This window comes from Dendrobium catenatum, unplaced genomic scaffold (assembly GCF_001605985.2).
Source record: "Dendrobium catenatum unplaced genomic scaffold, ASM160598v2 fragScaff_scaffold_1132, whole genome shotgun sequence".
In the NCBI taxonomy this organism is placed as follows: domain Eukaryota; kingdom Viridiplantae; phylum Streptophyta; class Magnoliopsida; order Asparagales; family Orchidaceae; genus Dendrobium; species Dendrobium catenatum.
Window position 1 is genome coordinate 467,485 of NW_021319594.1, and position 27,979 is coordinate 495,463.

At 34.8% G+C, this 27,979-nt stretch overlaps 3 protein-coding genes across 10 annotated transcripts; 2 read left to right on the plus strand and 1 right to left on the minus strand.

The window, feature by feature from the left end:
* Positions 1 to 597: 597 nt before the first annotated feature.
* LOC110111028 (superoxide dismutase [Cu-Zn] 2) lies at positions 598 to 5,950 on the minus strand. Of its 4 annotated transcripts, XM_028698759.1 has the most exons (7): positions 5,683 to 5,818; positions 4,353 to 4,456; positions 2,377 to 2,472; positions 2,255 to 2,286; positions 2,097 to 2,172; positions 1,034 to 1,177; positions 598 to 896 (listed from the first exon to the last, which is right to left on the minus strand). In XM_028698759.1, the coding sequence occupies exons 2-7, from the start codon at positions 4,360 to 4,362 to the stop codon at positions 856 to 858; spliced, it is 399 nt and encodes a 132-aa protein (XP_028554592.1). In that variant the 5' UTR covers positions 4,363 to 4,456; positions 5,683 to 5,818; the 3' UTR covers positions 598 to 855. The 4 variants fall into 4 exon arrangements, with proteins under 4 accessions (XP_028554592.1, XP_020698374.1, XP_028554591.1 ...); XM_020842715.2 differs by lacking the exon at positions 4,353 to 4,456 and having other exon boundaries at positions 598 to 861; positions 1,124 to 1,177; positions 5,683 to 5,950; XM_028698758.1 differs by lacking the exon at positions 4,353 to 4,456 and having other exon boundaries at positions 598 to 902; positions 1,049 to 1,177; positions 5,683 to 5,950.
* Positions 5,951 to 10,175: 4,225 nt separating this feature from the next.
* On the plus strand, positions 10,176 to 27,493 carry LOC110111032 (phosphatidylinositol N-acetylglucosaminyltransferase subunit A). 5 transcript variants are annotated; one of them, XM_028698761.1, is made up of 10 exons: positions 10,176 to 10,249; positions 16,464 to 16,623; positions 16,774 to 17,346; positions 17,639 to 17,793; positions 20,446 to 20,536; positions 20,670 to 20,786; positions 20,973 to 21,076; positions 21,475 to 21,565; positions 21,652 to 21,752; positions 27,196 to 27,493. In XM_028698761.1, the coding sequence occupies exons 2-9, from the start codon at positions 16,504 to 16,506 to the stop codon at positions 21,736 to 21,738; spliced, it is 1,338 nt and encodes a 445-aa protein (XP_028554594.1). In that variant the 5' UTR covers positions 10,176 to 10,249; positions 16,464 to 16,503; the 3' UTR covers positions 21,739 to 21,752; positions 27,196 to 27,493. The 5 variants fall into 5 exon arrangements, 4 of the variants coding, with proteins under 4 accessions (XP_028554594.1, XP_028554595.1, XP_028554593.1 ...); XM_028698762.1 differs by lacking the exon at positions 27,196 to 27,493 and adding an exon at positions 23,862 to 24,313; XM_028698760.1 differs by lacking the exon at positions 27,196 to 27,493 and adding an exon at positions 23,906 to 24,313.
* LOC110111031 (protein WHAT'S THIS FACTOR 9, mitochondrial) lies at positions 25,098 to 27,493 on the plus strand. Its single transcript, XM_020842716.2, has 2 exons — positions 25,098 to 26,953; positions 27,197 to 27,493. Exon 1 carries the CDS (start codon positions 25,496 to 25,498, stop codon positions 26,834 to 26,836), a length of 1,341 nt encoding a protein of 446 aa, XP_020698375.1. The 5' UTR covers positions 25,098 to 25,495; the 3' UTR covers positions 26,837 to 26,953; positions 27,197 to 27,493.
* Positions 27,494 to 27,979: the final 486 nt, after the last annotated feature.

The following is a 27,979-nucleotide window of genomic DNA, read 5'->3' on the forward strand; positions in this document are numbered from 1 at the left end:
TTAATTAACTAAACAAACAAACTTGAACAAAATTTTAAATACTTTATCCTTAAATAAACAAGCTTGAACACTAAGAGGTTAAGCTCATTTATATTCGTGAACAACATCATTTAAAGCTCATGAACAAACTTGACATTAGACTCGATAAAAGCTCAATTTGTGCTTGATTCATGTACAAGAGATATTTCAGATTTGTCCATTTTTGCTTGATTGTTTGTTTAAAATATTCATTAACAAGTATAAGATGAATCATAAATCATTGGTTCGTGAATGAGCTCATTGATATTTTTTAAAAATCACTAAATATGTTCACAAAAATGCTCGATGTAATTATTTGTTCGGAGGCTCCATAAAGCTCATTTGTTAAGTTGATGAACATCTAGAAGTAGAGATCATTTATAGTTCATTAAGGCTTGTTTGTTTAAAGCTCGATAAGCACTAAACGAACTGAATATGAACTGAATGTGAATCAAACATGAACACTCATTAATTTAAATGAACAAAACAATAAAGCTCAAATCAAACATGAACCAAACTTGAACAAACTGATAATAAATGAACACAAACATGAACACTCATATACTCGGCTCGGCTCGGTTCGTTTGAAGCCCTAGGGTGATTTATGAGAGAGAGAGAGAGAGAATTGATTCTAAACTTCAAACTTCTCTCTGTAGATATATACAGCTTAGATTAGTAAAAAAAATTAATAATTTCTGATTTGAAGCTGCTTTTTCAATCAATTCTTTAAGACATAAGATGAAGGCTAAGTACCATTTACTGGCACCTTAAGAACAGTATATCATATGTATTGATATTTAATTTACAAGGTTGATTAAACCGCTGACTGAAGGCCAATTATACCTGCAAAAAATGAACTTTTATTTTATCCTGTGAACGTACGCTCCTCTACGTTCGGTTTTAGACCAAAACAGCGCAATACCGAGTACCGAGTTGTACCGAGTTTTTTAAAAAAACTCGGTATTGCGCTGTTTTGGTCTAAAACCGAACGTAGAGGAGCGCACGTTCACCGGATGTAATAAAAGTTCGCAAAAAAGGAAGCGTGTTGATGCAGTAACTAAACAAGCAAACACATCATTGTATAAAGAAAGCAAAGAGAAATTACCACAGCCAATTCGAGCCCCTGCGTTCCCTGTGCTTTTGCTAAGTTCATGACCACCTGTAGGTCAAGTGGTCAACGCAGTTAAGATGATCAAAATAACGAATATTTTATTACAGAAATCGAGGGAAGCAAGACAGGTTTTAGCGTTTTGCTAAGGAGCATATTCTCACTATGCGAGTTTTTTTTGGCTGTATAACAGGAGAGATTATTACAGAGATCCGACGTGGAGAACTATCAAGTTTTGTCTCTGTGAACAGTAATCTGCGCTTTTATTGTTCATCACTGCGCTTTTACTGTTCACTGAGACAAAACCAAACGGTTCTCTGTTTTCAATCTCCACACGTAATAATCTCTCGTATTACAACCACATGCCTACATCACAGTAATTGCGTGCTATATGTCAGGGTAATTATTGCAAAAGCCATTACATCAAAAGGTGAGAATATTCATTCAGCTTATCTTTGTATGTTGTTTGGGAACTTTTGACTACCAACTAAAAAGTCTTTGATTTGAGTCTTACGTATGTGATGTGTGAATTTGACTTAAGTGACCTAAATATACAAACATTTACATAAAACTTGAGCTAAGTGTTCAAAACAGCCAAGATCTGATGGTAAAGATTAATAAAACGTTTATATATATAAGAATTATATCAATCGTATGTAAATCCCCCAAATTTTCCTTGAGAATGTAGAAACTCTTCTTCTTCATCTATTATGGGATTTTGATTATTGATCAAGCGTGAGATTAAAAGAATTCCAAAAGAAATTATCTTTATAGGCATGAGGCTTATGTTTTCTAGTTTATTTTTACATCTTTTGTAACAGGATATATAGAACTGATAGGAAAACATGAAAACAGGGGATTCTTACTGGGCGACTCAAAACTTTGAGAGAACTATAAATGTAACAGAAAGTATATCATATAATTAAAATAAATAAAAACCACTTAATAATAAAATGAAAAGTAACCATACCCCTTCCTAGATCATCAGGATCAGCATGAACAACCAGAGCCCTCCCCAGTATGGAATTTGGTCCACTTAGTGGAATCTTCCAAAAAGTGGGAGAAAACATTATAAGTTCTATAAATGGATATGATACAATGAAGATAACAATAAAATGATTTGAAAACCTGCAAATCCTTCAATGATACATTAGCAACCCCTGTCGACAAGCAGATTGAGGTAAGTAAGAAGTCCAAGGATTCCACATTACAAATGGGGTAAAATATCAAGGAAAAAGTTGCAGGCAAACCATGTTCATCAGCTGAAACATTTCCCAAGTCACCTGCATGCCGTTCCACATCATTTGGAGCTCCATGAAGCTTCTTAAATGGATTAAAATGGGGACCTGCCAATAAAAAGGAAACAAAAAAACATAAGAGCATTCATGGTGTAATCCAGAGAGCAGAAGTATGGCCTTAATAAGATTGTAACTTCGAGAAAAATGATTACAGGTATGCATCAGAGCTCATCAGAAAGAACTATGGGAGACACGTTACAGCAGTTATCTAGAAAGTTATGAAATTTCTTCAAATAAGAAATTTATCCATCATGAACGTTGTGATATTTCTCATGAAATTTGTGATGTTTCTTTATTAAAAAAATAACTATCAACCAAGCACAGGTAAGCAAGGTTTGGAATTCATTCTTGATCGATAGTCAATAGAAACCTCATGAGAAAATTCATGAGATGAGTCCAAATTTGAATTTTGTTAATACTTGGGAGTTCTGCGGTGATGACACATCATGATCTAACCTGATTATCATAAAAAAGTAAGATTTTACTAGAACCTCACTCATAATTGATGCGCCACAACTCAACGTTTTTTTTTTTTGGATATTTGGGCCAATTAAGGAAGACTCACACACATATTGTATACGCAAGCCTCGAATCCAAAACCTCTTAGTTGGTAGTCTAAGCTCTCAACCAACAGACCAAGATGAGTTGTTTCAACTCAACCAAATTGTTGTAAAAAAATAGGCAAAGTTAGCTAGGATGTCACCGGCAAGTGACACACCATGACTTAATCCAATTGAGATGAAAAATGAGCAAAGGTTGCCAAAGTATACAACTAAGATTATCTAACTTAGATGAAAAATGAGTAAAGGTTGCCAGTCTTAAATCAAATTTTAATTTGCAATAGGGAATTAGGAGAGTTCGCATGAGAAGACACTCGAATTGGTTGACACAATGATTAGAAAAAGAAAATATATTGCTTGTTTAAAATAATAAAATGGAGAGAAAAAACTCAAGGGTATTGGTCAAAAGTATAAGCTATTTTATGTTAAAATGCTAACAATAAAATGAGAGTAGGACAGTAATGGATATAAAGTTGAAAGATAAAATTATATTAGAGTGAATTGGATTAATGATAGGATGATTGCTATAGAGTTAATTATAATCAATTAGTGATACAAACTAGAAAAAGGTATAATGAATTCTAAGGAACACACTAACTAAGATTCTTAAACTTGATTCTTGAAATTTTACTCTACATATTCTTAAAATTTATTTATTGGTTAATAGGATAATGATTTACAAGATGAATACTATTAGTAATAATCCCACAAATGATGAGACAAAATCTTTATGGGTGTGTGCTACCAAACTGAATAAAGTAGGAGCAATTCGAGCAAGGTAATTGATAGTTTCAATGACTTGTTGGTAAAGGTAAGTTCAAGTGAATATATTATAGGGTGAGAACTCACTCTCTTAGATAACCTGGGCATGCATTTCAATTATGCTCTAAAATAACATCCACACAATTGCAGGAAGTGCAAAAGCTAGATGGTGTAGCTGTGAAAAAAAATGCCTCCTTTAAGAAGGTTCCCCTTCCTTTTGTTGAACAAAATGGCTAAAACCAATATCGTAGCTCACAATCAAGTAGATATTTATTTCGGGTCGAAGGCTATGAGCCTATGACTCAACAAAAGAAGGCAATTATTAGTTTCTAATGCTATTTAAAGGGCCTTTAATGTGCAATGTGCAAGCTAGATATTATTTGCATATAACAATTTCTCGTATGTTCCATTTCACAGCACTTCCATTTCATTTAGCAAGAAACCCCTACTATTTAATACTTTATCATATTCAGCCAATACCTCACACACTGGATATATTCCTCTTGGTTATAAGCTCTTGAAGACAACATTGCTTCAAAAGAAAAGAGCACAGGTTGAAATGATGCTTGAGCCAATCAAAGAAACTTGGAATGAGAAGGAACTTACTATTGCTCATTTGCTTGTGATGGTTATACAAATCTTCAAAGAAGACCTCTGATTAATTTCGCATCAATTAGAAAATATATGCCAATGTCCATGAAGGCCATTAACTGTGAAAAGTGTGTAAAGATAAATTCTATATTGCAATAAAAATTAAAGAAGTTATCATGGGGGCACTTCCCCATGATTGCAAAGTTTAACTTTTAAATGGCTAGCTTAACCATGTTCCCCTTCATGTTGCAAAAAAAAAAATAGAGTACTTACTTTTTTTATCAATTTACTTAAGAAGAACAAGATCACTCCTCAATGGAATGAAGATTTAGTATTTGTATATACAAATCTTCAACTTTTATCTAGAAGGAACCCAAAATATACTCAAGGAGATACTAAATTGTGGGATATTGGTGGGGATACAGTAACAACAATAGATGATATTAGAATACTTAAGTTGCTAATCTCTCTTTAGATGAGCCATCTTTGGAAACTATGTATTTTCTAAATGAAGGTGAATGTGTCATTGAAAAGGGAACGAGTGCTAGTACTAATGATGACAAACTAATTTTCCCTGTTCTTTTGGCATATTCGTATATAGAACGATGGAAAGTCAATTAAAAAAATAGATATAAAAAATTCAAAAGAAAATATGAAATAAAAAGAAGAAATCTCAAATCAAATAAAGAAAATAGAAATATTCAAATAACAAAATTCATCACGTTTTAGTTCAATTTAAATATTTATATGAAATATGAATTCTAAGTTGAATTTAGAGGGCAACAAAATTCTACAAACCACCAATCATTTATTTTAAACTGATTAATATTCTTTTAGAACCCGCAAAGAGCTGGGATGAGGATAAAGATGATGATTAGTAACACATTCTGCATTTGAAAATTTTCAGATACTACTCTATAGTGAAATAATATCTTTCTAGATTTGTTTTATTTTATTTTTGTGCTCAATTTCTAGGAGGTCTTACTCCAACAGAAGGTTCTTCCAGTAGGATCTACATTCTACACTGAAATGGTGACACGTACACGCTGGTAAGCATTCCTCAATGCTCAAGGGATCTTCAAAGAGAGGAAGGTTTCATGACCAGGAGACAAAAGGGTCGCTAACCAGCATCACTAACATAACGGAAAGTAGAAAGTTCAGATCTGAAGATCAAATCTCAAATCAGCTATTCAAATTCAAAAATCTAAAAACCAGACGAATAGATTTTCTCCATTTGCACTGAAAAAAAAAAAAATTCTTCTCTGCGAAAGCGGAGCGATCGTCCAAAACCAACCATCGTCATATCGAACTATCAAAGCTCGGAAAGGAGGGTCTTTTATCGTACCTGTTGAGTTGCAGCCATTGGTGGTGTCACCGAAGGAGTGGATATGTAAGCCATGGAGACCGGGCGAGAGGCCAGTTATCTTACCACTCACGTGGGTGAATCCGGTGGATTGGTCCTCAAAGAAGTTGAGAGATCCTCCAACGACGTTGTTGCCAGAGTCACCGCTAGCAATAAGAACCACTCCCTTGAGGTTGCCTCCGGCGGACATCTTCGCCTTTCCCCGCACTAACCCTTCTTCAAAACGGATAAAGCAGATAATAAGCCTGTTGGCCTCCTCATAGTATTTCATAGACTCTAAAATTAACGGGAAGTTTACATAAATAACCCTCAAAATTATTATTTTTATATCCTAAACATCTAAAATTTAATATTTACTCAAATAATCTTAAATTTTAAATAACATCATAATGAGACCCTCATCACACTCTCCATCATCATTCTCTCACCATTATTGATCCCATCCCACTTATAAAAATTAGGATTTGTATGAGACTGCTGTAATTTTTTATTAAGCTGATTGTGAGGTTGTTATGAAGAGAATTACTTAACTACTCAAATTATAGAAGTAATTTTGTACATAAAAGTTTTATAAAAAATATGAAGAAAAAAAAAGTAATTGACAAATAAAATTATAATTGCTATCTTAAAACTATCCCAATCTGATCTTTAATACTGCAAAACCGACATGTGTTGTCAAATAATCAAAATAGTAATATAAATAAAAGCTCCAAAGAAAATGTAATAAACATAAACAAAATAGTTTATAACGAGAGAGCTTCGAAGCACACAAATGAAGACTAAATGATAAAAAGACAAGAAAATGAGCATAAAGACATTCGAGCATATGTGAGACTCCTTAATTATTTATATATAAAAAAAGAGTCATACAAGAATTATTAATATTGAGCAATATGTTGAATAAACTATAGATGCACTTGTTGCAAAGGAGGGCATGCATTTGGTAAGCTCTTAGCATTGGTCTAACAAAATCTATGATGTACATAAGCACTCATCAATCATATTGAAAAGAATTATTAGATCAAGGTTTTGTTTGGGACATCTTTCTTATTGTTTCTTAATACAGTTTTTTAGTATAAAATTTTAATTTTTGTATTAAAAATCTACTTTAAGAAGCAGAAAGAAATCCGTCCCAAACGAAGCCTAAGCATTGCGTGATAAGCATTTTTTTAAGATTTCCAAATGTCAGCATTGTATATGGGAAGCCATTAACATTGGCCTTATAAAACTCTATGCAGCCTTGAACAATTAGAATCACTCATCAATGTCAATTTAGATGTCAAACAGTATTGGCAACTCATGCCATCAAAATATTAAATTAAACATTATTTCATGGGCAACTTTTCTTGAGGCTTCCAAATTCCAACCTATGAACTAACTATGAGAAACATCTTCTAAATTTCACTTTAGCACCATTAATAATAAAATATGATGGCAACCTTCCTTTTAGGCTGAGTTCCTTTTGAAATTTGATCTTTAATGGTACTAGACTTTTTAAGTTTTCCTTGGAGATGCATGGAAATGAGTTTTTTTTAAATGCCCATAGGTGGTTAGTAACACAATTTAGACTTTGTTTGGGGCTATTTTCTTACTGTTTTATAAAGCAATTTTCTAGTATAATTTTTCTTTTAACTTGAAAATTTTTAACTAAAAAATTATTTTAGAAAACAATAAAAATTTACCCCGAACCAAGCCTTAATTTCCAATATGCTTAATACTTCGGGATGATTATGAATCAAAATTTTAAACTACTTAATTAAAAAAAAAAATCAGTTTTTTTGATGAGGTGCGACACTATGTCAAGAATGAGAGAATTTACATAACAAAAGAATGAAACATTTACACCATAGTTAGACTTCATCAGTGGCCTCTTTCAATTATTATACAATCAAGTGCAAACCATTTTTGCTTGAAAATCAAACCCATGATGTTCCAAAACAAAAAAGTTAGCTTATTTATATTTATGCATTTCTATTGCCACCAACATTTGATGCCCACTTCCTGGTCACTTAATCATTCATCTTAATAGGAAAATAATAGTTGATCGCTTAATGTTACTCGAATGCCAAATGTTTGATGCATCGCCTATGACAACTTCACTTAAAAGCTCATCCTAGTACTACCATAGGAGACATATTCCATAACAAATGTATATTTTTATTATAATAATAATTTTTCTCTAGTTATGAGATAGGGCATCATTTAAATTTTGACTCATATGAGATAGGGCATCATTTAGGGTTTAGGGTTTTGAGCAAATTGATCCCACGCTTTCATTGAAGTAAGGGTAAGAAAACTATAACACATACTAAATTCGTGCACAGTTGCACTTATTCTAACCCAACCTAGTAAGAGTAACCCATTGAATTTTTTTGCATTAATGTCTTTCATATGTGTATGTGAGTGCTATGTATGTGTGTGTGTGTGCGCGTGCGCGAGGGGTTGCGCATGATTTGAAAATATGAAATTTTTTCCCCTCGGGGTGAAGCAGCACCGGGGCAAGCGGCATTGAGCTCTCTCTTTTTTTTTTTCAAATTAATTCTATACTATGATGCTGGAGGTGGAGCTATTTTATTGAATTTATATTAAAATAGATAATTATTGCTTATAAAATAATTATGATAAAATGTATATTTCCTACAAAATCATCTTGGTCAGCATGTCAAGTCGCATTGACTCGAATTTGGATCGAGTTGGGTACTGGTTTAGATTTCTGACATGTTTGTTTAATCAGGTCAAGTTTGTTTTGGAGCAGTGGAGGGCATGTCAGTTTCAGGTTTTGTTTATACATTAATTATTTTACAAGTCTTTAAGTTTTTCTTTAATTAATTACTTTTAAATATTTATAGTGGATATGGATACGTAGGATTCATGCCCCAAGACCTAAAGTTGAAGAATTATCTATTTTATCCTTTAATTAATTCACTAGAGCCTCTATAAATCCTTTCAATATAAATCAATCAAGTGGAATAAACTAAAAGAAAATCATGTACACCACATTCTGATGTCTCTTATGAATATTGCACCCCTCTCTCTTATATGTATGTGTGCTGGATCTTTCATACAAAGCTTGGACGCTAAACCCTATGTCTCTCTATGGCCATGAATGTTCTAGTCCACAGAAAATATACATTTTATCAAATAACTTCTAAAATTTAACACCTTTTAGAATTTAATAAATATGAATTTCCATAAGTTATTGAGTTAAATCCTAAATCCCAACAGCCCATAACTCGTCGTCAACAACAACAACAATAACAATGAGCCTTTATCCCACTATGTGAGATTGGCTACATGAATCCTTTTTTTTCCATTGTGACTTGTTAAGAATAAAATTCTCATCTAAATCTAATAAAGAAAAATCATTTCTAATATTTTATAACCAAGTCTTTTAAATTCTAACTCTACCTTTCTCATCTAAATCTTAGGAACCGTTTGGTATTGGATTTAACTTTAGTGGAATTTAGTAAATCCAATAAATTTCAATTTAATAAATCATGAGGGTGTTATATATTGAAAATTGTTTGGTATGACATATGTTAAATCCTGAGAAATCTTAAAAAACTGTTTGACAATGTAATTCAGGATTTAAGGAGGTTTGTTCATTTAAAAATTAATTTTTTTTTTGCATGTTAGCTATGAGATACTTAGAAGCTAGTTTAATTATCCAATAATATATTTAGGCATTATTTTAAGAAATATCTCAATACTAATTATAATTTATAACAATCATTATTTAATTATAACGACTCATTTGATTACTATTTACAATACTTACTACTTCATTAATTTATTTTTTGTAATAAAAATTTAATTACTAATTATAGTTATAGGTATCTAATTAATTAATTATTATTTTACTAATTAATTATTTAATTAATTTTTATACTGCTAATGACCTAATTAATTATTCCGATCTTTAATCATTTTAATTAAACTAATATAATTATTGTCTAATTAAAAATTTAAAGAATTAATCATTTATACGCGGTAGGCTTTCCCTCTTCCTGGTCCTTCATTGTTTTCGCGTGAGGTGGAGCTTCATCTCCGGCTTCGCTGCTTCTTGGCTTGCGTTTCCTCTTCTGCATTTCTTCGTTGCTGTTCTGCTTCGCTTGAAGTTGAGTTCTGCAAGTATCGAAGCTTCTCCACCTCCGCCAAAGACGTTGTTACTATCAGATCGGAGTTCGCCGCGAAGGTAACGATATTTCTCCCCTTTGGCGCGCTTCTTCCGCTAAATCCGTAAATTCCGTAGGCCATAAATCCATAAATACGCCGAACGTCGGGATTTACGAAATCCCGGTAAATCCTTAAATCCGGGATTTACGAAGGATTCGGATTTACTGCGCACTCGAAAACTGTTTGGCAGGATTTACCGTAAATCCGGCATAAATCGTGCTACAAATCCGATACCAAACAGTTTTTGCCAAACAACCGCAAGTTATTTTGGTTTCTTCCCAAAGTCCGTTTGCATGAGACCGGCGCCGTCGAAGATGAGGAGATCATCGGTTTCTGGTGGTGGAGGGTGTGGTGAGGACTTCGATTGACAGAGGTTCGATGCTCTTTCCTTCCCTCCTGTGTCTTCCTCGTTAAGTCCTTCGCTTTATTCTGGGCAATTGCTGGAGCCGCGGTCTTTATGATATCCGATTTTATTTTTTGGTACAAATGAATTTTGAGGTTTGACACTATCAACTGAGCTTAGTACTAATTAAAATTGTGTTGTGTAGTAAGTTTTGGAGTGAGAGTAGTGGATATTAGTGCTGTGTGGGTATCATACTATGATTACGTGTTTAGGGTTTTAGATCAATTTAGGTATTTTGATGTAGTTGTAATATGCTCTGTTAGAGTTTTATAACGGACATGTGCACTTGAAGTCTTGAACATTTATGTTTGTTGAAAAAATTTTAAATAGCATTTTTGGCTTTGCATTTAGATATTAAGTTTTGGATTTGGTGGCATTATAATGTGAATTTGCTGGTTTTTTAAATTATATGGTTGAACATGTGATTGCATTTGTCCGTTTGAAAAATTACCCCATTTTGTTAGGTTATTGAAATTATCAATGCTAGCTGGATAAAAGTGACAGAGTGGTACCATAGCATTAGATTGATAAGATAGGGCATGCCAAATATAGGTGCAGGTTAAGATGTTAACGGAGAGAAAGAGAGCAATGCAGGCTACCTAAGGCTACTTAGGAGAGTATGGAATGAATGATTCTTTTATTCTTTTCTTATATTATTTAAGAATCATATCTCGTAATTTGAAATATATGGTGAGAAGGGAGTTGAAGAGCTTAGAATGGATGAGATGTGACATTCCCTTGTTTTTCATTAATGTTTCACCTAATCCTATCAACATCAAAATGCAGTATCTAGATTAGTGCTTTCTACACCATGTGTTATTCTTGTATTGTTATCTATTGTTGACACTCCATCTCAAAATGGAGTGCCACATCTTGGATTGGTGTGTATAGAGACCATGTTGCCTATGTTTATTGCTATAACTCAGTTGAGGGTGATTGTTAGACCTTTGGAAGGACTCTTCAAATGACTCCTACTCCAATGCCTTTGCAACTTTTATTGTTGATTATACCTTGAAGCTTTTTCAACACGTGCATCCACCCACCATAAAACTCTCATTGTTGAGGATTGGCTATGTAAGATTGAAACAATTTTTTATGGAATGGCTTGCTGAGAGGAGGAAGGTGTCTTTCATCTTTTGTGCTACATGGTGGAAAATTTACGGACAATACAACATAAGACTCATTTTATGGATATAGCTAATTATTCATGAGTTGGAATGAGTTTGTGGAAGCATTTTTGCGATTGGTTTGTTCTAGAGTATATGTAGTTCTAAATGCTAGATGTGTTAAGCTAGTTGGTCTAAGGTACATAGAACTTAACATAGTATTAAGCTAAAATTTTTGCACTTGCTTGATATTCCCCATAATTTTTATTAGTGGAGGTATAGAGATGCTATAATTTTCGAAGGGCCCAATGATTCTTTTTGTTATCCTTTGATTCTACTTAGGATTTTGGACTTGGCGACTCATGGAGTGAGCTTATTTGTTGAAAAATAATTTGATTGCAACTCAGTTGTGAAGAGATATCGGTAAGTGGAAGGCTTGAGATTTCTTGCACAGTAGAGTTCCATAAAAAAAAGGGATGATCATTATTCAATAAAGTTCAACGGAGGGATCTTGTTGTAGAAGTAATGCGGAGCACACTAGCCCAGGAAGGATGGCATAACACTTTAAGGGCGCCGAGAATCGGGTTGCGGACGCCCTTACCCGAAAGCAAATTCTACTTACACAATTACAAACAGAAATTGCAGGACTAGAGTTTATTAAAGAGAAGGAGCGACCGTGCCCTCTCTGCCTTCTTGCGAATCAACGAACACGAACAGCAACGATGGAAGGAGAAGATGAACGACGAACCCTAGACGCTCGTGCGAAGAAATGAAGCTGAACAGCGACGAGGAAGCCGAAGAAAAAAAAAAGCGTAACTTCTTTTTTCGTCCTCTCCTTCTCCCTTTTGTCGCTTTGAATTGTCGGTGCCTCCGAAGAGATGCGTCATTTGGCGACCAACTGCCCGTGGTGGGGCCGGCTTGGAGGTATGTCGGTTGCTCTGATTTATTTTTTTTGTTCTAATTTTTTTAATACAGTCAACACTATGTTGTAATAATGTTGGCATGACTTATTAATTGTTCATGCTTTAAACTTTCCATTGTTATAATTATTGGTGCTTATATATCTTGAAAACATATTTCATGTTGCATGAATGCCTTATTCTATTATTTCTGTATATGATTTACACTGAAATATAAAATTTGAACTATACATATTTTAATTAAGAATTCTGTATATTGACCTTACATTCGTGCGTACTTTTTTTTATTTATTTACATTTGCGTACTTGTATGCTGAGGTTTGACACTGTCAACTAAGCTTAGTACTAATTAAAATTGTGTTGTGTTGTAAGTTTTGGAGTGAGAGTAGTGGACATTAGTGCTGTGTGGGTATCATCCTATGATTACGGGTTTGAGTTTTAGATCAATTTATGTATTTTGATGTAGTTGTAATATGCTCTGTTAGAGTTATATAATGGACTTGTGGACTTGAAGTCTTGAACATTTATGTTTGTTGAAAAAATTTTCAATATCAATTTTGGATTTGCATTTAGATATTAAGTTTTGGATTTAGTGGCAGCATAATGTGAATTTGGTGATGTTTTGAATTATATGGTTGAACACGTGATTGCATTTACCCGTTTGAAAAATTATCCCATCTTGTTAGGTTATTGAAATTATCAATGCTAGCTGGATAAAAGTGACAGAGTGGTGCTATAGCATTAGATTGATTAGATAGGGCGTGCCAAATATAGGTGCAGGTTAAGATGTTAAGGGAGAGCAAGAGAGAATGCAGGCTACCTAAGGCTACTAAGGAGAGTATGGTATGAATGATTCTTTTATTCTTTTCTTATATTATTTAAGAACCATATCTCGTAATTTAAAATATATGGTGAGAAGGGAGTTGAAGAGCTTAGAACAGATGAGATGTGACATTCCTTTGTTTGTCATTAATGTTTCACTTATCCTGTCAACATCAAAAAGCAGTATCTTGATTAGTACTTTGTACACCATGTGTTATTCTTGTATTGTTATTTATTGTTGACACTCCATCTCAAAATGGAGTGCCACATCTTTGATTGGTGCGTCTAGAGATCATGTTGCATATGTTTATTGCTATAACTCAGTTGAGGGTGAGGGTGATTGTTAGACCTTCGGAAATTGGAAGGACTCTTCAAATGACTCCTACTCCAATGCCTTTGCAACTTTTATTGCTAATTATGCCTTGAAGCTTTTTCAACAAATGCATCCTACCACCATAAAACTCTCGTTGTTGAGGATTGGCTATGTAAGATTGAAATATTTTTTTATGGAATGGCTTGCTGAGAGGAGGAAGGTGTCTTTCATCTTTTGTGCTACATGGTGGAAAATTTACGGACAATACAACATAAGACTCAATTTATGGATATAGCTAATTATTTATGAGTTGGAATGAGTTTGTAGAAGCATTTTGCGATTAGTTTGTTCTAGAGTCTATGCAGTTCTAAATGCTAGATGAGTTAAGCTAGCTGGTCTAAGGTACTAGGAAATTAACATAGTATTAAGCTAAAACTTTTGCACTTGCTTGATATGCCCCATAATTTTTATTATTGGTGTAGAGATGCTATAATTTTCAAAGGGCCCAATGATTCTTTTTGTTATCCTTTGATTCTACTTAGGATTTTGGACTTGGTTTTTCATGGAGTGAGCCTATTTGTTCAAAAAATAATTTGATTTCAACTCACTTGTGAAGAGATATAGGTTAGTGGAAGGCTTGAGATTTCTTGCATAGTAGAGTCCATTAAAAAAAAAAGCTAATCATTGTTCAATAAAGTTCAAAGGAGGGATCTTAGTGTAGAAGCTTTTGAGAACAGGGGTAAGGGAGACGGTGGAAGAAACAGTAATACAAAAACTAAATATCTATTCAGTAAAAAGTTGGCCTGGGATAATAAACTTTTCCTATATTTGGCAATCAACCAATTCACTTGTATAGCAAGCTAATGCATAAATAAAGCAGAAGGAATAGTAAAGATAATCCAAAAGCAAAAAGTTGTTAGAATAGAGAATGGGTAGAGGGCCACGTCAGTATATTGTTATGCCTTAAATCTCCCCTTGCGCTAGAAGAATTTGGCTTGAGATTAGCGACTTGTATCGCAGCCGATGGATGATGGGTATAGATATCAAAATCATTGAAGTTGGAAGTGATGTGTAGATATTAAGGGAGGGAGATAACACTGGCGTTATGATGTAGAACATTGGCATAAAAATATTTGTATTATTTTGAAAGTTAATATGGATTATCATGTTGAATGTTTTAGTGTTATGACATAAATTATGATTTTACTAGTTTATATTCATATCATATTTATCTTTTCATAATGCTATGAAAGTAGGCCTAAGTTTATCATACCAATCATGCGGAATCAAAGCTTGGACAAAATATGCATGGCCAAATTATTTTAATTTCAGATTTTCAGGGAATGGAGGAAGTGCTTTCAAGATGTACTAAATGCATAGAGAATTATTTCAAGTTTGCTTAAATAGATGGAGGAATTAATTCAAGGTAATTCTAAGGTTTATTAATTTAATGCTAAATGATTAAAATTAATGAAGAGTGCATTTTTAAGATAATGCGCGGAATAATTTTTTTTAGACCAAATGAATGAAGAATTAAAGGAAGTATTCAAATTCAAAATTCCCTCTTAAAAAATTTTAAAGTTAAATTTTCTATGCATTGTTTTAGCTATAAATATATAAACCCTTTGTATTAGAAGCATGGTTGGTGTGTTTGGAAGTGGTGTCCTTGTATGTTTTCTTTAGGTAGGGGCTTGGTGGCCTCTCTCATATGGAGAGCTTGGTTGCTCTACCATAAAACAATGTTTTTATTTTTAGTTTTATGCATGAATGGATTTCCTCTCCCTCTTCATATTCATATTTAAGAGTTTCTACTTCACTCTCCACTCCTCCCTCTTGCTAGGCTCGACATCCACTTAATTTCCTTCAATGGTCCAGACTCCACACCAACAATCACCATGCTTCTTCATGTTATTATTGCAGTATTTTTTGTCTAACATTTCTTAGCATCTTCTCAAAATCAGTTGCCATGGCTGCTATTGTTTTATTGTTTCACTTTGGTAGAATATCTAAGTCCACCACGTGATTAGGAGGATTTTTGCACACAATGCCAAAAGGGACATTACCAATGGAGTGATTAAACATCGAGCTATAAGCAATTTTAGCTCGGCTAATGGTTTCTTCCCCATATTTTGGATGATCTCTCTCAAGACACCACAACATGTTCGCTAGAGTTCAATTGACAACTTTCGTTTGCTCATCAATTTGGGTGGTATTCAAAATATGAAGGTCCATGTCGGTGTGAAGTCTGTTCCAAAAGTTGATTAAAAATAGCTAACAAACTTAAAATCCCTGTTTGAGTTCAAACCACGAGGAATGCCATAGAGTCCAACCACCTCATGTTGTCCCCCTGAGAAGTGAGTCATTGCTCCGAAAAGCGTACAATTGTCTCGAAAGATGGGCAGTTATGTTTCATCACAATTAATATTTGATCTGCTTTCTACTATTCTCCAATGTATAATGACTTATAACATTCCCTATTGCCCTTCTTTTTTTTTCTCCTTTCTATTTATGTTCCTGCAAAAAATTAATGCCTTTTTTTCTAATCATTTTGTCCACCAAATACTTGTCCTTTCATTCAATGTTCTTAAATTTCATGTTAGATATGGCATATTAGTTGTATGTCTGTCCTGGCTCACACTTAATCACTTTTCACCACAATTAGGATTAGTGGCAGTTATGAGTGACGTTCTTGCAAGCCCTTTTCTATTTCTCACCACATTTTGATTAGCTCATGGCACATCACGTCTGAAAACACCGTAACACAAGCAGTAAGTAAATTTGTTTTAAATTATTCTATTGCTATCTGAACAGTAAAAGATCATTGATATTACAGTTTGATCAGTAGTGTAAGGGTGCCTTGTATTCATCAATTTCAAATCTACATGTAGAATTCTAGCATTTGATTCTAATAATAGTATTCAAAGTGGTCCAATGTTCACATTTCATGGTTATGATGTTACTCATGTTTACACATCTTCTGAATTCTGTCATCTGTTTATTTGCTTTCTCGGTTGTAATTGTAGGCATGCTTGATTTATGGCTGTATATTAATGGCTGAACAAGATGGATGGGCCTCAAAGACACAGGATTCTAATGGTCTCTGACTTTTTCTACCCTAACTTCGGTGGGGTGGAAAGTCATATTTATTATTTATCGCAATGCTTGATTAAGCTTGGTCACAAGGTCAGAAAACTTGCTTTTAAAATATATAAATTTCTCACCTTGAATCCGAAACTTTGGTATTTTAATTTCAATATATATTTCATTCGCTGCTGATTAATATTAGAAATCATGTTTTGTTTTTCTGGATGCCTCAAATGATATTATACCCAGGTTGTGGTCACAACACATGCATATGGAAATCGCTCTGGTGTACGATATATGACTGGCGGTTTGAAAGTTTATTACATACCTTGGAGACCTTTTCTCATGCAGAATACATTACCGACATTCTATGGTACCCTTCCTATTATAAGGACTATCCTTATTCGTGAGAGGATATCTGTGGTGCATGGGCACCAGGCCTTTTCAACACTCTGTCATGAAGCCTTAATGCATGCCAGAACAATGGGATACAAAGCTGTATTCACTGATCATTCTTTGTATAGATTTGCTGATGTTGGGAGCATTCACATGAACAAAGTGCTGCAATTCACACTTGCAGATATAGATCAGGCTATATGTGTTTCTCACACAAGCAAGGAAAACACAGTCTTGCGTTCTGGTATAGATCCAGAGAAGGTTTTTGTAATACCCAATGCAGTAGATACTGCAATGTTTACACCTGCCCCCAAACGGCTTTGTTATGATGAAATTGTTATAGTAGTCATCAGTAGATTGGTATATCGCAAGGGCGCAGATCTCCTTGTTGAGGTTATTCCAGAAGTTTGCCGGCTAAATCCAAATGTAAGTTGCTCCCCCTCTTTCTCTTGTTCATTTGAATTAAGTTAAAATTTTACTTGGTTTAAATTTTCTACCTAGTGATATATCTTTGTTTTTTTTTCCTATAATATTCCCTTTGTTTGCTTTATTTATTATTAACATACTTTTGCCGATATCACTCCACTGCCCAAACCTTCCTCCACTTTTTCCTGTTGCCCCACTGTGGCCTGATTTGGTTGTTTGTTTTATCACATATGCGTTGCTGTTATGTTTAATTATTTTGGATTCTATCATTTTCTTGTTCTCTTGGTTCAAGGTCCGTTTTGTTATTGGGGGAGATGGTTTAAAACGTGTGAGATTGGAAGAGATGAGGGAAAAATATTCCCTTCAAGACAGAGTTGAAATGCTAGGGGCTGTTCCACATGCTCAAGTGCGATCAGTATTAGTATCTGGTCATATTTTCCTGAACAGGTATTTATTTCCCAGCATTTTTTTCTACCAAAGAGGCAGAGTAAAAGAAATATATTAATTTTCTTTGCTAACACAAAACAATCTGATTGCAATATTTTTATTAAGCACAAGTGCTGGATTAGTCTTATTTTGCTTGTTATTTTCTTTTTTCACATGCTAGTTTTGAATTGACCTTATTTTATGTTTTAAATTTGCTCCTTAGCGTCATTCGTTATAACTAGCAATTCTTCTTCAGATATCCATTGTTAGGAGCATCTGCATCTCAGCTCTGTTCTTATAAGCCGATTGTTCTAATACAAATATGGCTATAGCACTATCAGCTACATCTCGCATTGTTTTTAATTAACATTTAAAGATTCATCCTAATTCACTTAGGGGCTGTTTGGCAGCACTCTAATGACGCTAGTTTATGTTTTAATTTGAAAACGTATTTGATATCTTAAAAATATATATTTATTTTTTAGTTGTTGAAAAAATTAATTTATGTGGTGATGATTGTGGTCGTTGGCGGAGTAGCTGCATTGACTGACAACGATGCATAGAGGTGGTGGTTGATAGTGACGGTTTGAGGGCTAGTGATGGCTGACCATCTTCGGTGATGATATTTGTTTTTAAAAATACTCAGAAATATTTTGAGTGTTTTTTAAAAACAACTTAGTTTTATTTTTAAGAAGAAAAAATATACAAAACACCAAAAAAAAGATATTTTTAAAAGCAAAAGCAAAAAAAAAAAAAATCCCAAATAGACCCTTAGTATTTTTAAATTTTAATAGCTAGTATATTTGTACATTTTTATAATGCCTTTGTCACCATTCATACTGTTCGTGATATTATGATGTTTTAATGCTGAAACTCTTGAGTATTTCAACCTAACTATTTCTTTATTGGACACGTGACAAATTTTGTGTGTATGTTCCCTATGAGGAGTTTATTTTTTTTGGCTTTAGTGTCATTTTATACTTGCGTGATAATGAATGCCATGAACTGAGTCAATGCTTTGGGATACTATTAAAAATAAGGAGGGAAATAGAAGAGAAAATTTTGAGTTGACTTTCTTATTCCGAACTCTAGGAAAGATATATATTATCGGTTCTAAGTAGTTGGTATCTATTACTATAACAATAATAACAAGCCTTTATTTCACTGTGGGATTGGCTACATGAATCCTTTTTCTCCATTGTGTCCTATTAAGATTCAAATATCTATTATTACTCCTAAAATTAAAAAAATAATTAGAATATAATTAATGGTAATCAAAATAGGAATAATTAGAGCACATGGATTGGTGAGGTGAATAATCATACTGTTATTGATACAATCAGAGCTCACAAATTATTTGATGAGAGACAGATATGGTCCCACAAATTATGGAATTCCCTCCCCCCAGCTTTTAGAATATATATTCTTAGCTTGAAAGTTTTATACTTGAGCATCTCATGGACAATTCCAATCAAACTTCTTTAAAGACATTCAACTGTTCTCAGTATTTATTAAGAGTATTATGGTATTGAGTAATAGATAAATCATATTATCGAAGATCGTGGAGTAGATTTTGAGTATCTGAGTGGTATTCTCATTATTATAGTAAGCTTTTTTTGTTGCATCCCATATTTTTTTTACTAAAGTATAGAACATGAAATTTTGACCAATTTCTTTTTCTATGTTGTGGATGACCTAGTACATACCATGTTAATCTCAAATTATCTTTTTTGAATTTTGGATCTTCTTTTTGAGGAGGTAATATTTAGTTTGTGTCAAATGTGGAATATTTGAGGCGATGCTTTTATGACTATTGATGTGGCAGTGAATAATTCATTCATGATTGTTGGTGGCGTTGGAGGTGAAGCTTTTATCGGGGGCCATTTCATGTTTAACTATAGTTTTGGTTAAGCGAGAGAAGTCGAATCAAATTTTAAATGGTGAGCTATAGCATTTTTTTTGGTGGGTGTTGTAGGATGGATTTTTCTTTGGCTAGTTTTGGGTGTGAGTGTTGGCGAGTTCCTCGTGGTCGAGTATGATCCCATGGAGGAAATTCATGGGTGAATTTTGATTGCGTGTAGCGTGCGATATGCAAGCGTCACGTGCATGAGAGCTATTTTGCGAGCCTCACGTGATGGTAAGACTAACATAGATTTGGGAGCGGCGACCTCACACAGTCATTGGTGTAGAGAGTGAAAGAATAAATGCCTTTGATATTATTTTACAAATAAAGAGAGAAGTAGAAAAGGGGAAAAACTTGACTCGAAATTCTTTTTAAAAACTAAAAGAAATGTATATATGTATAGGTACCAAACATTATTAGTTAACTACTCCTACAAATAAGGAAACACTTAAACATAATTAATGGTAATCAAAATTGGAATAATTAGAGCACATGAATTGTTGTGGCGAATAATCATCTTGTGGTTAATGTAATTAGTATATAATGATTTGTTGATGAAAGGCTGGCTAGGGACATTTCCATCGATACTATTCTTGCCAGCAAAGGAGCTTTATTTCTTAAATTATTACTTTCTTTTGGAATAAATAGGGCACTTATCTTAATCTCATTTGAAAAATTTCTCTTGAATTTGTTCTATTATCTAATTAACAAATCTTTATTTCATGTCTGTAAACAAATTTCAACTGTTTAAGCCTATCGTATTGTTGCAGTTCTCTCACGGAAGCTTTTTGTATAGCTATTCTTGAAGCTGCTAGTTGTGGATTACTTACTGTCAGCACAAGAGTTGGTGGAGTCCCTGAGGCATGACATTTAGATTTCGTTCTTTTTTTGTTCAATATTTATCTGTTTTCTAGAAGGCATGGAAATATTAACTGTTTCTTAAATGAAACTTTTTCCATCTGGTGCACCACTTACCGTTGTAACTTTTTTTCAGGTTTTGCCTGATGATATGATTGTGCTTGCGGAACCTACACCTGTTGATATGACCCGGGCTATCAAAGAAGCGATTGAAATGCTTCCAAATATTAATCCACAGGCCATGCATGATCGGGTGGATCTTCCGAACTATTGTGCCAGTATCATTTTTGCATTAATTTTGCTTCCTGATCCATTGTCCATTTCTGAATTTCTTTTGTATAGATTTTCCATGCTTCTATCTGAATTTATTCCCCAACTTTTTATGATGGAATCTCACATTAATTGATTTGTTCTTATTGCATGAATGTCTGATTCGCAGGTGAAAAAGCTGTATAGCTGGCAGGATGTGGCTAAAAGAACTGAAGTTGTATATGATCGTGCATTGTTGTGCTCTGATGTGAGTCTCTTGCAACGTCTTCCACGGTATATTTCTTCTAATGCTTTTTCTCAAGGAATAAGCTTCTCATTGCAATTGCAATTCGGCCTTCATATTTCTCTTAAGACTCGAGCATATAGTTTATTTAGTCACGTAGCATTTCTCTTATCATCAGATCTCTTAAGTATTTGTGTTGAGCTTCAAATTTTTATTTAAGCTGGTTGGGATAACTTCATGTAGATGTACAATCATAAATTTAGGCTTCGTTTGGAATGACTTTCTTCTTGCTTTCTAAAACAATTTTTTAGTACAAAAATTTCTTGAATTTGAAATTTTTGTACTAGAAAGACGTTTTAGAAAGCATTATGAAAGTTGTCCCAAACGAAACCTTAATTGAACTTGAAAATGGTATTCATGTTGGTTATGTTTGTTTTGTTCATTTTAGATACCTTAAATGTGGGCCATGGGCAGGAAAGCTGTTTTGCTTAGTTATGATGATCAATTTCTTGCTATGGCAGCTACTACAATTTTGGCAGGTATGTAAACAATATATGCCGTATTCATCATAGAAATTATGTTCATTTAATTAGGTAGGAATGTTTATTATTTTATATTTTATCAGCCTTCGAAGAGCATAGAAGAGGTGCCCGATATTCTCATACTTGAGAATGAAGACAACGAGATATGCGGCAAATTAAGAATGCCTTGATTTGACTATTTTTTTGGTAGGTGAAGTATATGGAGGATTATTTGTCCTTCTTTGTCATATTTGGTAAATAGAGGTACTTCTTTGAAGGTATAGAACCGCTTCCAGTTTATCTTTTAGGTATTTGTTTGTTTAGGAAATTATGTTTGACTATTCCTAGCAGTAATCTGCTTTGCTGATTATGAAAATGAATTTTCTTTTGAAAATCAAATGTGGTACTCTTAGAAAAAAACCTTAGATTCCCAAATTAATGATTTGCTTTTTTTTTTTTTCAGCAAAATTTTGGGCGAGCTTCTATTTTAAACCATACAAAGTATTAAGCATGTCTTTGATTATGGGGTATGACTCCACCTAAGCAAACCCAAGGGATGGTTAGATTGCAATAGACTATGGTCAGGCCACTAACTAATGATTGGGTTGGCGAGGAAGGCTCAAGATCTAGTCCCTAAACCTAGTTATCAATGGCTGAGTTACAGCAGGATTTGCTACCAATCATGGCAAAACAAAGGGCGATCCATATGGAAAAAGTCCGGTGGTAGGCGGAACAATCGATTGGGGAAATGAAGGTTTCTCAAGGCTAGGTAAGAACTCCGTCGGGGATATGATAATTTTGCCCTGTTCTGAACTCTACTGGGGATAATATAACTTTCTTTGAAAGTTAAAACAGAAAAATTGGCGTTATATTAACCCGGACTCAATCCAATATGATGAAGTTGTCAGGAAGTGCGAACTCTGAATTGGGATTAGCTGACTTTGCTAAAGTCGGGTGGATATTTGGGTTGTAACAATTCAAATCCGTCATGAATGATTGGGCCAACAAAGAGCTTTCTACATTGCGATATAATAGGAAGTGATCTATTGGGAATGGGATGGCTTCACCATAGCTTACCTCAAGGTAACTGTGCGTTTAAATAATTCATTTTCAGTCAGAAGCGATCGGATTGGGAAGGCCTCAAGCCAAGTCCAAGCCAAGGAGGGATCTCCTCCAATGGTAACAGAACCTTAAGACAAGGTCAGGATCTCCGAGAATTTGGGGTCCAACAAAATATAGAGCTCAAAACCTCAAAGTGAGGCTGTAAGTTCCAAAGTCAACATCATTTTTATTTATTTAAATGGATACAAAATCAAGTACATGGTTTACAAATAATGATGAGCTTGGGCACAAAGTCATTTGCAAAGTTAGTTGTTTATTTAAATGAACCACAAAGGATTTAGATTTAGTAACCTAGAACAAACTCAACACATGTACAATAATGAAAGGTAAATTGGGATTCCCCATAAAGTGAGTGGGTGAGGCTTTAGGGAATTGAAAGTTATCTTTGTACATTTTGTTTACCTAGCTAGACTTGTGCTCTACCCTTAGGGAACTAAATTGAGGGAGATGGGTTAGGCTTGTGAGCCTAAGGCAGGCTAGTTTCCTACAAGGGTGAACCAATCAGATTCAGACTCTGCCTGGATCCAGAATGAGTTTTGTACAGAAGGAAATTCTCATGGGCCAAGAGAAGAACCGATAATGAAAGGGTTCATGCGTGCCATGCTTGTTGTATCAGTTTTCCAAGCAGACCTGATTACTACAACTACAACAACATCAAGCCTTTATCCCACTACGTGGGATCGGCTACATGAATCACTTTTATTCATTGTATATGGTTAAGAGTCAAATTCTCATTTACATCTAATAAAGAAAGGTCATTTCTAATATTTTATAACCAAGTCTTTTTAAGTCTGTCTCTACCTTTCTTAACATAGGTTAAATCTAATACATCTACTCTCTTAACCGGGTCATCGGAAGGCCGCCATTTATGTTACCAAATCATCTAAGTCGACTCTCTCTAATCTTATCTGCCACTAGAGCTACTCTAACCTTTTCACGTATATGCTCGTTTCGTATTCTGTTTCTAAGAGTAATGCCACTCATCCACCCAAGCATCCTTATGTCTGCAACACTTAAATTAATATTATGATTCTCTTTTAATGACCAACATTTTGCACGAATCATGTCTTGGGAACCGTTGTTGGGCTTCATTTAACTGAACCAGATTTTCTTTCGTTAGCACTCTCATGTTTTATAATTTTGGGCCCATTCTTGTTGGCTTGTGTTACTGAATAATGTTATTATTACTATAGTTACTGTCCTCTCACACCATAGCTTTGTCTTCTAATCCTTCAAGATGGATATACTGGCTGAGGATCCTCCAGTTCTTTCTCCCTTCAGCTGCGTGAATAAAGGGGCAGCATTATTGTGAGGTCCTTCACTATGGGAAATTATTATATGCGGACTCCGAATGCAGAAAATCGTCCAGAATAAATGTTCAGCAAATCAGGAAAAGTCAGGAAAAACTCATCAAATACTCACAATTGAGAATTTGCTGAGTATTTACTACATATCTACAAATATGGAGCAAATCCGAACGATCCTATGCATTCGATGTTTGGAGTCCGCACAGAATAATTTTTCATTCATTATAAGCAGATATAGCTCAACTCGGCTAGCTATTTATAAGTTTGCTAAAGGCAAACAAAAGTTTGTTTATTTGTTATTTTCACCTCATACATTTCTGACCCTTGGCTTCGTGAAGCATTGTGCCTTGAGTGCTCCCATATTGAATGATATAAAAACTCAAAATTTTATTAATGAAAAAAAAAAAAAAAAAACTCACCTGATTCTGAGCGAAAAAATGGATGAAAATTAATTTTTTCAATAATGTTAAATTTTTTAAATAAATTGACACAAAATAAAAACATTGATAATAATGACTTGCTTCTATAAAAATAAGTCATAATACACTTGCTTTAGTTGATCCACTCAATGTTGGCCTACTTATGCATATATCTTCAGTGTATTCTAATTTTTTAAGGCATGCTGCGAGTACATATTATGTATTGTGGTAGTTTAAGAATTTCTCATTCATTGTTCAGATATATCAGAATCTAATAGCAGTACATCATTATGTTATTTTTGGGGATATTTTGGTCAATTAAAATAAATTCACACACAAATAACATACGCAAGTTTCGAATCCAATAATGAGTTGTGTGAGTACACCATTATGTACTCCTATATTCATATTTGTAATAATTTATTTCTAATTTAGGCTTCGTTTGGGACGGTTTTTTTACTGTTTTCTAAAACGGAGTTTTAGTGCAAATTTTTTTATTTTTGTACTAAAACTCCGTTTTAAAAAGTAATAAAAAGCCGTTCCAAACGAAGCCTTAATCCTTATTTGTGACAACTTTCTTATTATTTTCTAAAACGGCTTTCTAGTACCAAAAATTTTCAATTCAAATTTTTTTTATTAAAAAGCTATTTTAGAAAGCAATAAAAAAGTTATTTAAAATATATATTTTTTAAACATTTAGGACAATTAAGATAAACTCATATGCATCATACATATAAGACAAATTTAATACCTTATAATTGATAAGTAAAGCTTCCAACCAACGAAAGAAAATGAGCTGCTTTAGTACTTATATATATATATATTTTTTTTGAAAATTAGAGGAAGCTTTCAAACACAAATATAAAACATATTTGAGTTTCAAATATAGAACCTCTTCTTAGATGAGATTCAACTCCTAACAAATAAATCAAAGAGAGCTGCCTAATACTCATAAATTCATTTGATGAGTTTAGTAGGTCAACGTAACCCGCTCCGAACCTGCTGGCATAACATCATCGTAATGATCCGACCCGATACTTAAACCCTGCTCTGCTTCTTCGTTCACTTGGATCCTGCTCGCTCAAAACAGATTAACAGCAATGGTGAGCATCGGATCCATTGCTGCCAGAGTCCGCTTCTCCTACTGCTCGGCCTCCTCCCACCATCATTCTCCTTCTGCACAGGCGACTCTCCACCGAACCCTACGCTTCATCACCAAAGTCCGTCTCAAATGGGTCAAGAACCGCGGCCTCGATCACATTATCGACCGCGACACCGACATCAAAGCCGCCGCACTCCTCATCGATCTCATCGCTCGCTCCCCTTCTTCCTCACCCATCCCTGCCCGCTCCCTCTCCCATCTCCAGAGAAACCTAGGCCTCACCGTCCCCGTCCTCCGCTTCCTCCGTCGCTACCCCACCCTTTTCATCGAAACCCCCCATCCCCGTTACCCATCCCTCCCCTCTTTCTCCCTCGCGGCAGCCGCCGTCCTCCTCCGTCGCCGCGAACTCGATCTTTACTCCGCTGACTCGTCTGCTGCCGCTTCCCGCCTCGCGCGCCTCCTCATGATGTCTCGTTCCCGTTCGCTTCCATTCCGCGCGCTTGCTCCCCTCCGTTATGATCTTGGGCTCCCATCCACCTTCGCCACTTCCCTTGTCCCCTCTCGCCCTGATCTCTTCCGCATCGTCGCCAGAGGCGACCAGCATCGCCTCACCCTCGTCGACTGGCCGTCCGATCTCGCTGTCTCTGCCCTCCAGCTTCGCCACGCGGACTCCATCTCCAATCCTTCGTATCGAGATTTTAAACGCGGCGCGTTTTCCTCCGCCACGCCGCTTACCTTTAATATGAGCTTTCCGCGTGGCTACGGGGCGCAGAAGAAGGTCAAGGCCTGGATGGAGGAGTTTCACCGGCTGCCCTATTTTTCCCCCTACGAAGACTGTTCTGGGATCGACCCAGAGAGCGAGTTGATGGAGAAGCGTACTGTTGGGGTGCTTCATGAGATTCTCAGCCTTATGATTCATAAGAAAACGAAGAGGAATTACATTAGGAGCCTGAGGGAGGAGCTCGGACTGCCTGAGCGGTTTACTAGGATTTTTACGAGGTATCCTGGGATTTTCTATTTGTCCATGAAATGCAAGACCACAACTGTGATGTTAAGGGAAGGGTATCAGAGGGGAAAGCTTGTTGATCCTCATCCGATCACATTGTTGAGGGATAAGCTGTTTTATGTGATGAGGACTGGAATATTATACAGGGGAAAGGGCATGACGAAGTTAGTGCTGGATGAAGATGATCTGGACCGGCTAGGGAATGAAGGCCATGGGGAAGAGGGGTTAGAGGGAGGGAATGAGGGGTATGATGAAGATGAGGATGAAGAGGGTGAATGCTATGAGGTGGAGGATGATGAATCTGAATCAGAATCAGACTCAGATGAGGACTAAAATGAGCATTTTTGTTTCCTATTTAACTTGCTAGGAAGCTGGATGATTGGAAAAGGGGAAGTTCTGGCCATAAATGGTATTTTTCAACAGCATTTATAGTCAGTGCATGTAGTGCAGGTGAGAATGCCTGAAATTTCTGTCTTTATGTTCATACTCAGTGCATGGTTTATTAATTTCGGTCTCTGTTCCTTTTTCCCCCCACAATCCATCTGTTTTCTGCTGTTTGTTTCCATGATGTATTCAGCATTTCTGAATGTTGAATTTATTTCTCCTAAAAATCTTTTTAGATTTTAAAATACATCTATATAAGATTATACTTAATAGTTTCCTTTTGTTATTATGTTTTGTGTCTTTTTACAGGTGATTCTACAGTTGACTTCATGCCTGTGAGGATTGTCCAAAAAATGAGGATAATATTACAATCCAATACGAAAGGTGATTCCTGAAGAATTAAACAAGTAGGTTACCGTTATGCAAATGACACGCATTCATGAAAATTCTCATGTTCTTTCAAAATATGTATGCACATATGCAAAGAATTCGTATGTATGTGTGGATAAATTTCAAAAAAAAAAAAAAGGTGCACTGTTGAAATCAAGTTGTGAACCCCTTTCAAAAATTGATATTTAATGCTCAAGCAGATCCATTGAATATGAAGAATTTTGTGAACGTTCATTGTTAGGTAGATATGATTGATACCTGAAGGAAGCTCATGATGCAAGGATGATAAATTGTGTGCTTTCTGTTAAGAATAACTTATAATGGTGACATCATTTAATTTGACCGCTTAACTGCAGTCTCAAAGTCAATTGTTTGTTTTTTTTTTTAACATAAAATTCCGTTGGTTTCACTTGTATGCCTTGTTTGACTTGTACTCAGTGGCTCTGATATCTGCTATGCTTGTTTGTGAACCTGGTTAGAAAGATGCACCATGATTTGTCATTAAGGCTTTCCTTGTGGCTGGTTAAAAACCCTTCTAAGCAAATGTGTAGTAGAAGTACCCGTAAACAACGACCTTTATGCTAGGATAATTTTTCATGCTAAGTTGAAATCAGGAGAGTAGTTGATGGTCAGCCTTTTTTTCCCCAAAGTCATTAATGTTAGTGGAAGAATAACATAAACTAGTTGAATTTATGGCAGCAC

Coding starts and splice junctions, on each gene's coding strand:
- LOC110111032 (XM_028698761.1), top strand. CDS start 16,504: ATGGATGGGCCTCAAAGACACAGGATTCTAATGGTCTCTGACTTTTTC. Junction 16,624..16,773: donor TGATTAAGCTTGGTCACAAG/GTCAGAAAACTT, acceptor TATTATACCCAG/GTTGTGGTCACAACACATGC. Junction 21,566..21,651: donor AGCTACTACAATTTTGGCAG/GTATGTAAACAA, acceptor ATATTTTATCAG/CCTTCGAAGAGCATAGAAGA.
- LOC110111028 (XM_028698757.1), bottom strand. CDS start 5,890: ATGTCCGCCGGAGGCAACCTCAAGGGAGTGGTTCTTATTGCTAGCGGT. Junction 1,178..2,096: donor TCCTGATGATCTAGGAAGGG/GTATGGTTACTT, acceptor CTTGACCTACAG/GTGGTCATGAACTTAGCAAA. Junction 897..1,033: donor TTTTTGCGAACTTTTATTAC/ATCCGGTGAACG, acceptor AGAGGAGCGTAC/GTTCACAGGATAAAATAAAA.
- LOC110111031 (XM_020842716.2), top strand. CDS start 25,496: ATGGTGAGCATCGGATCCATTGCTGCCAGAGTCCGCTTCTCCTACTGC.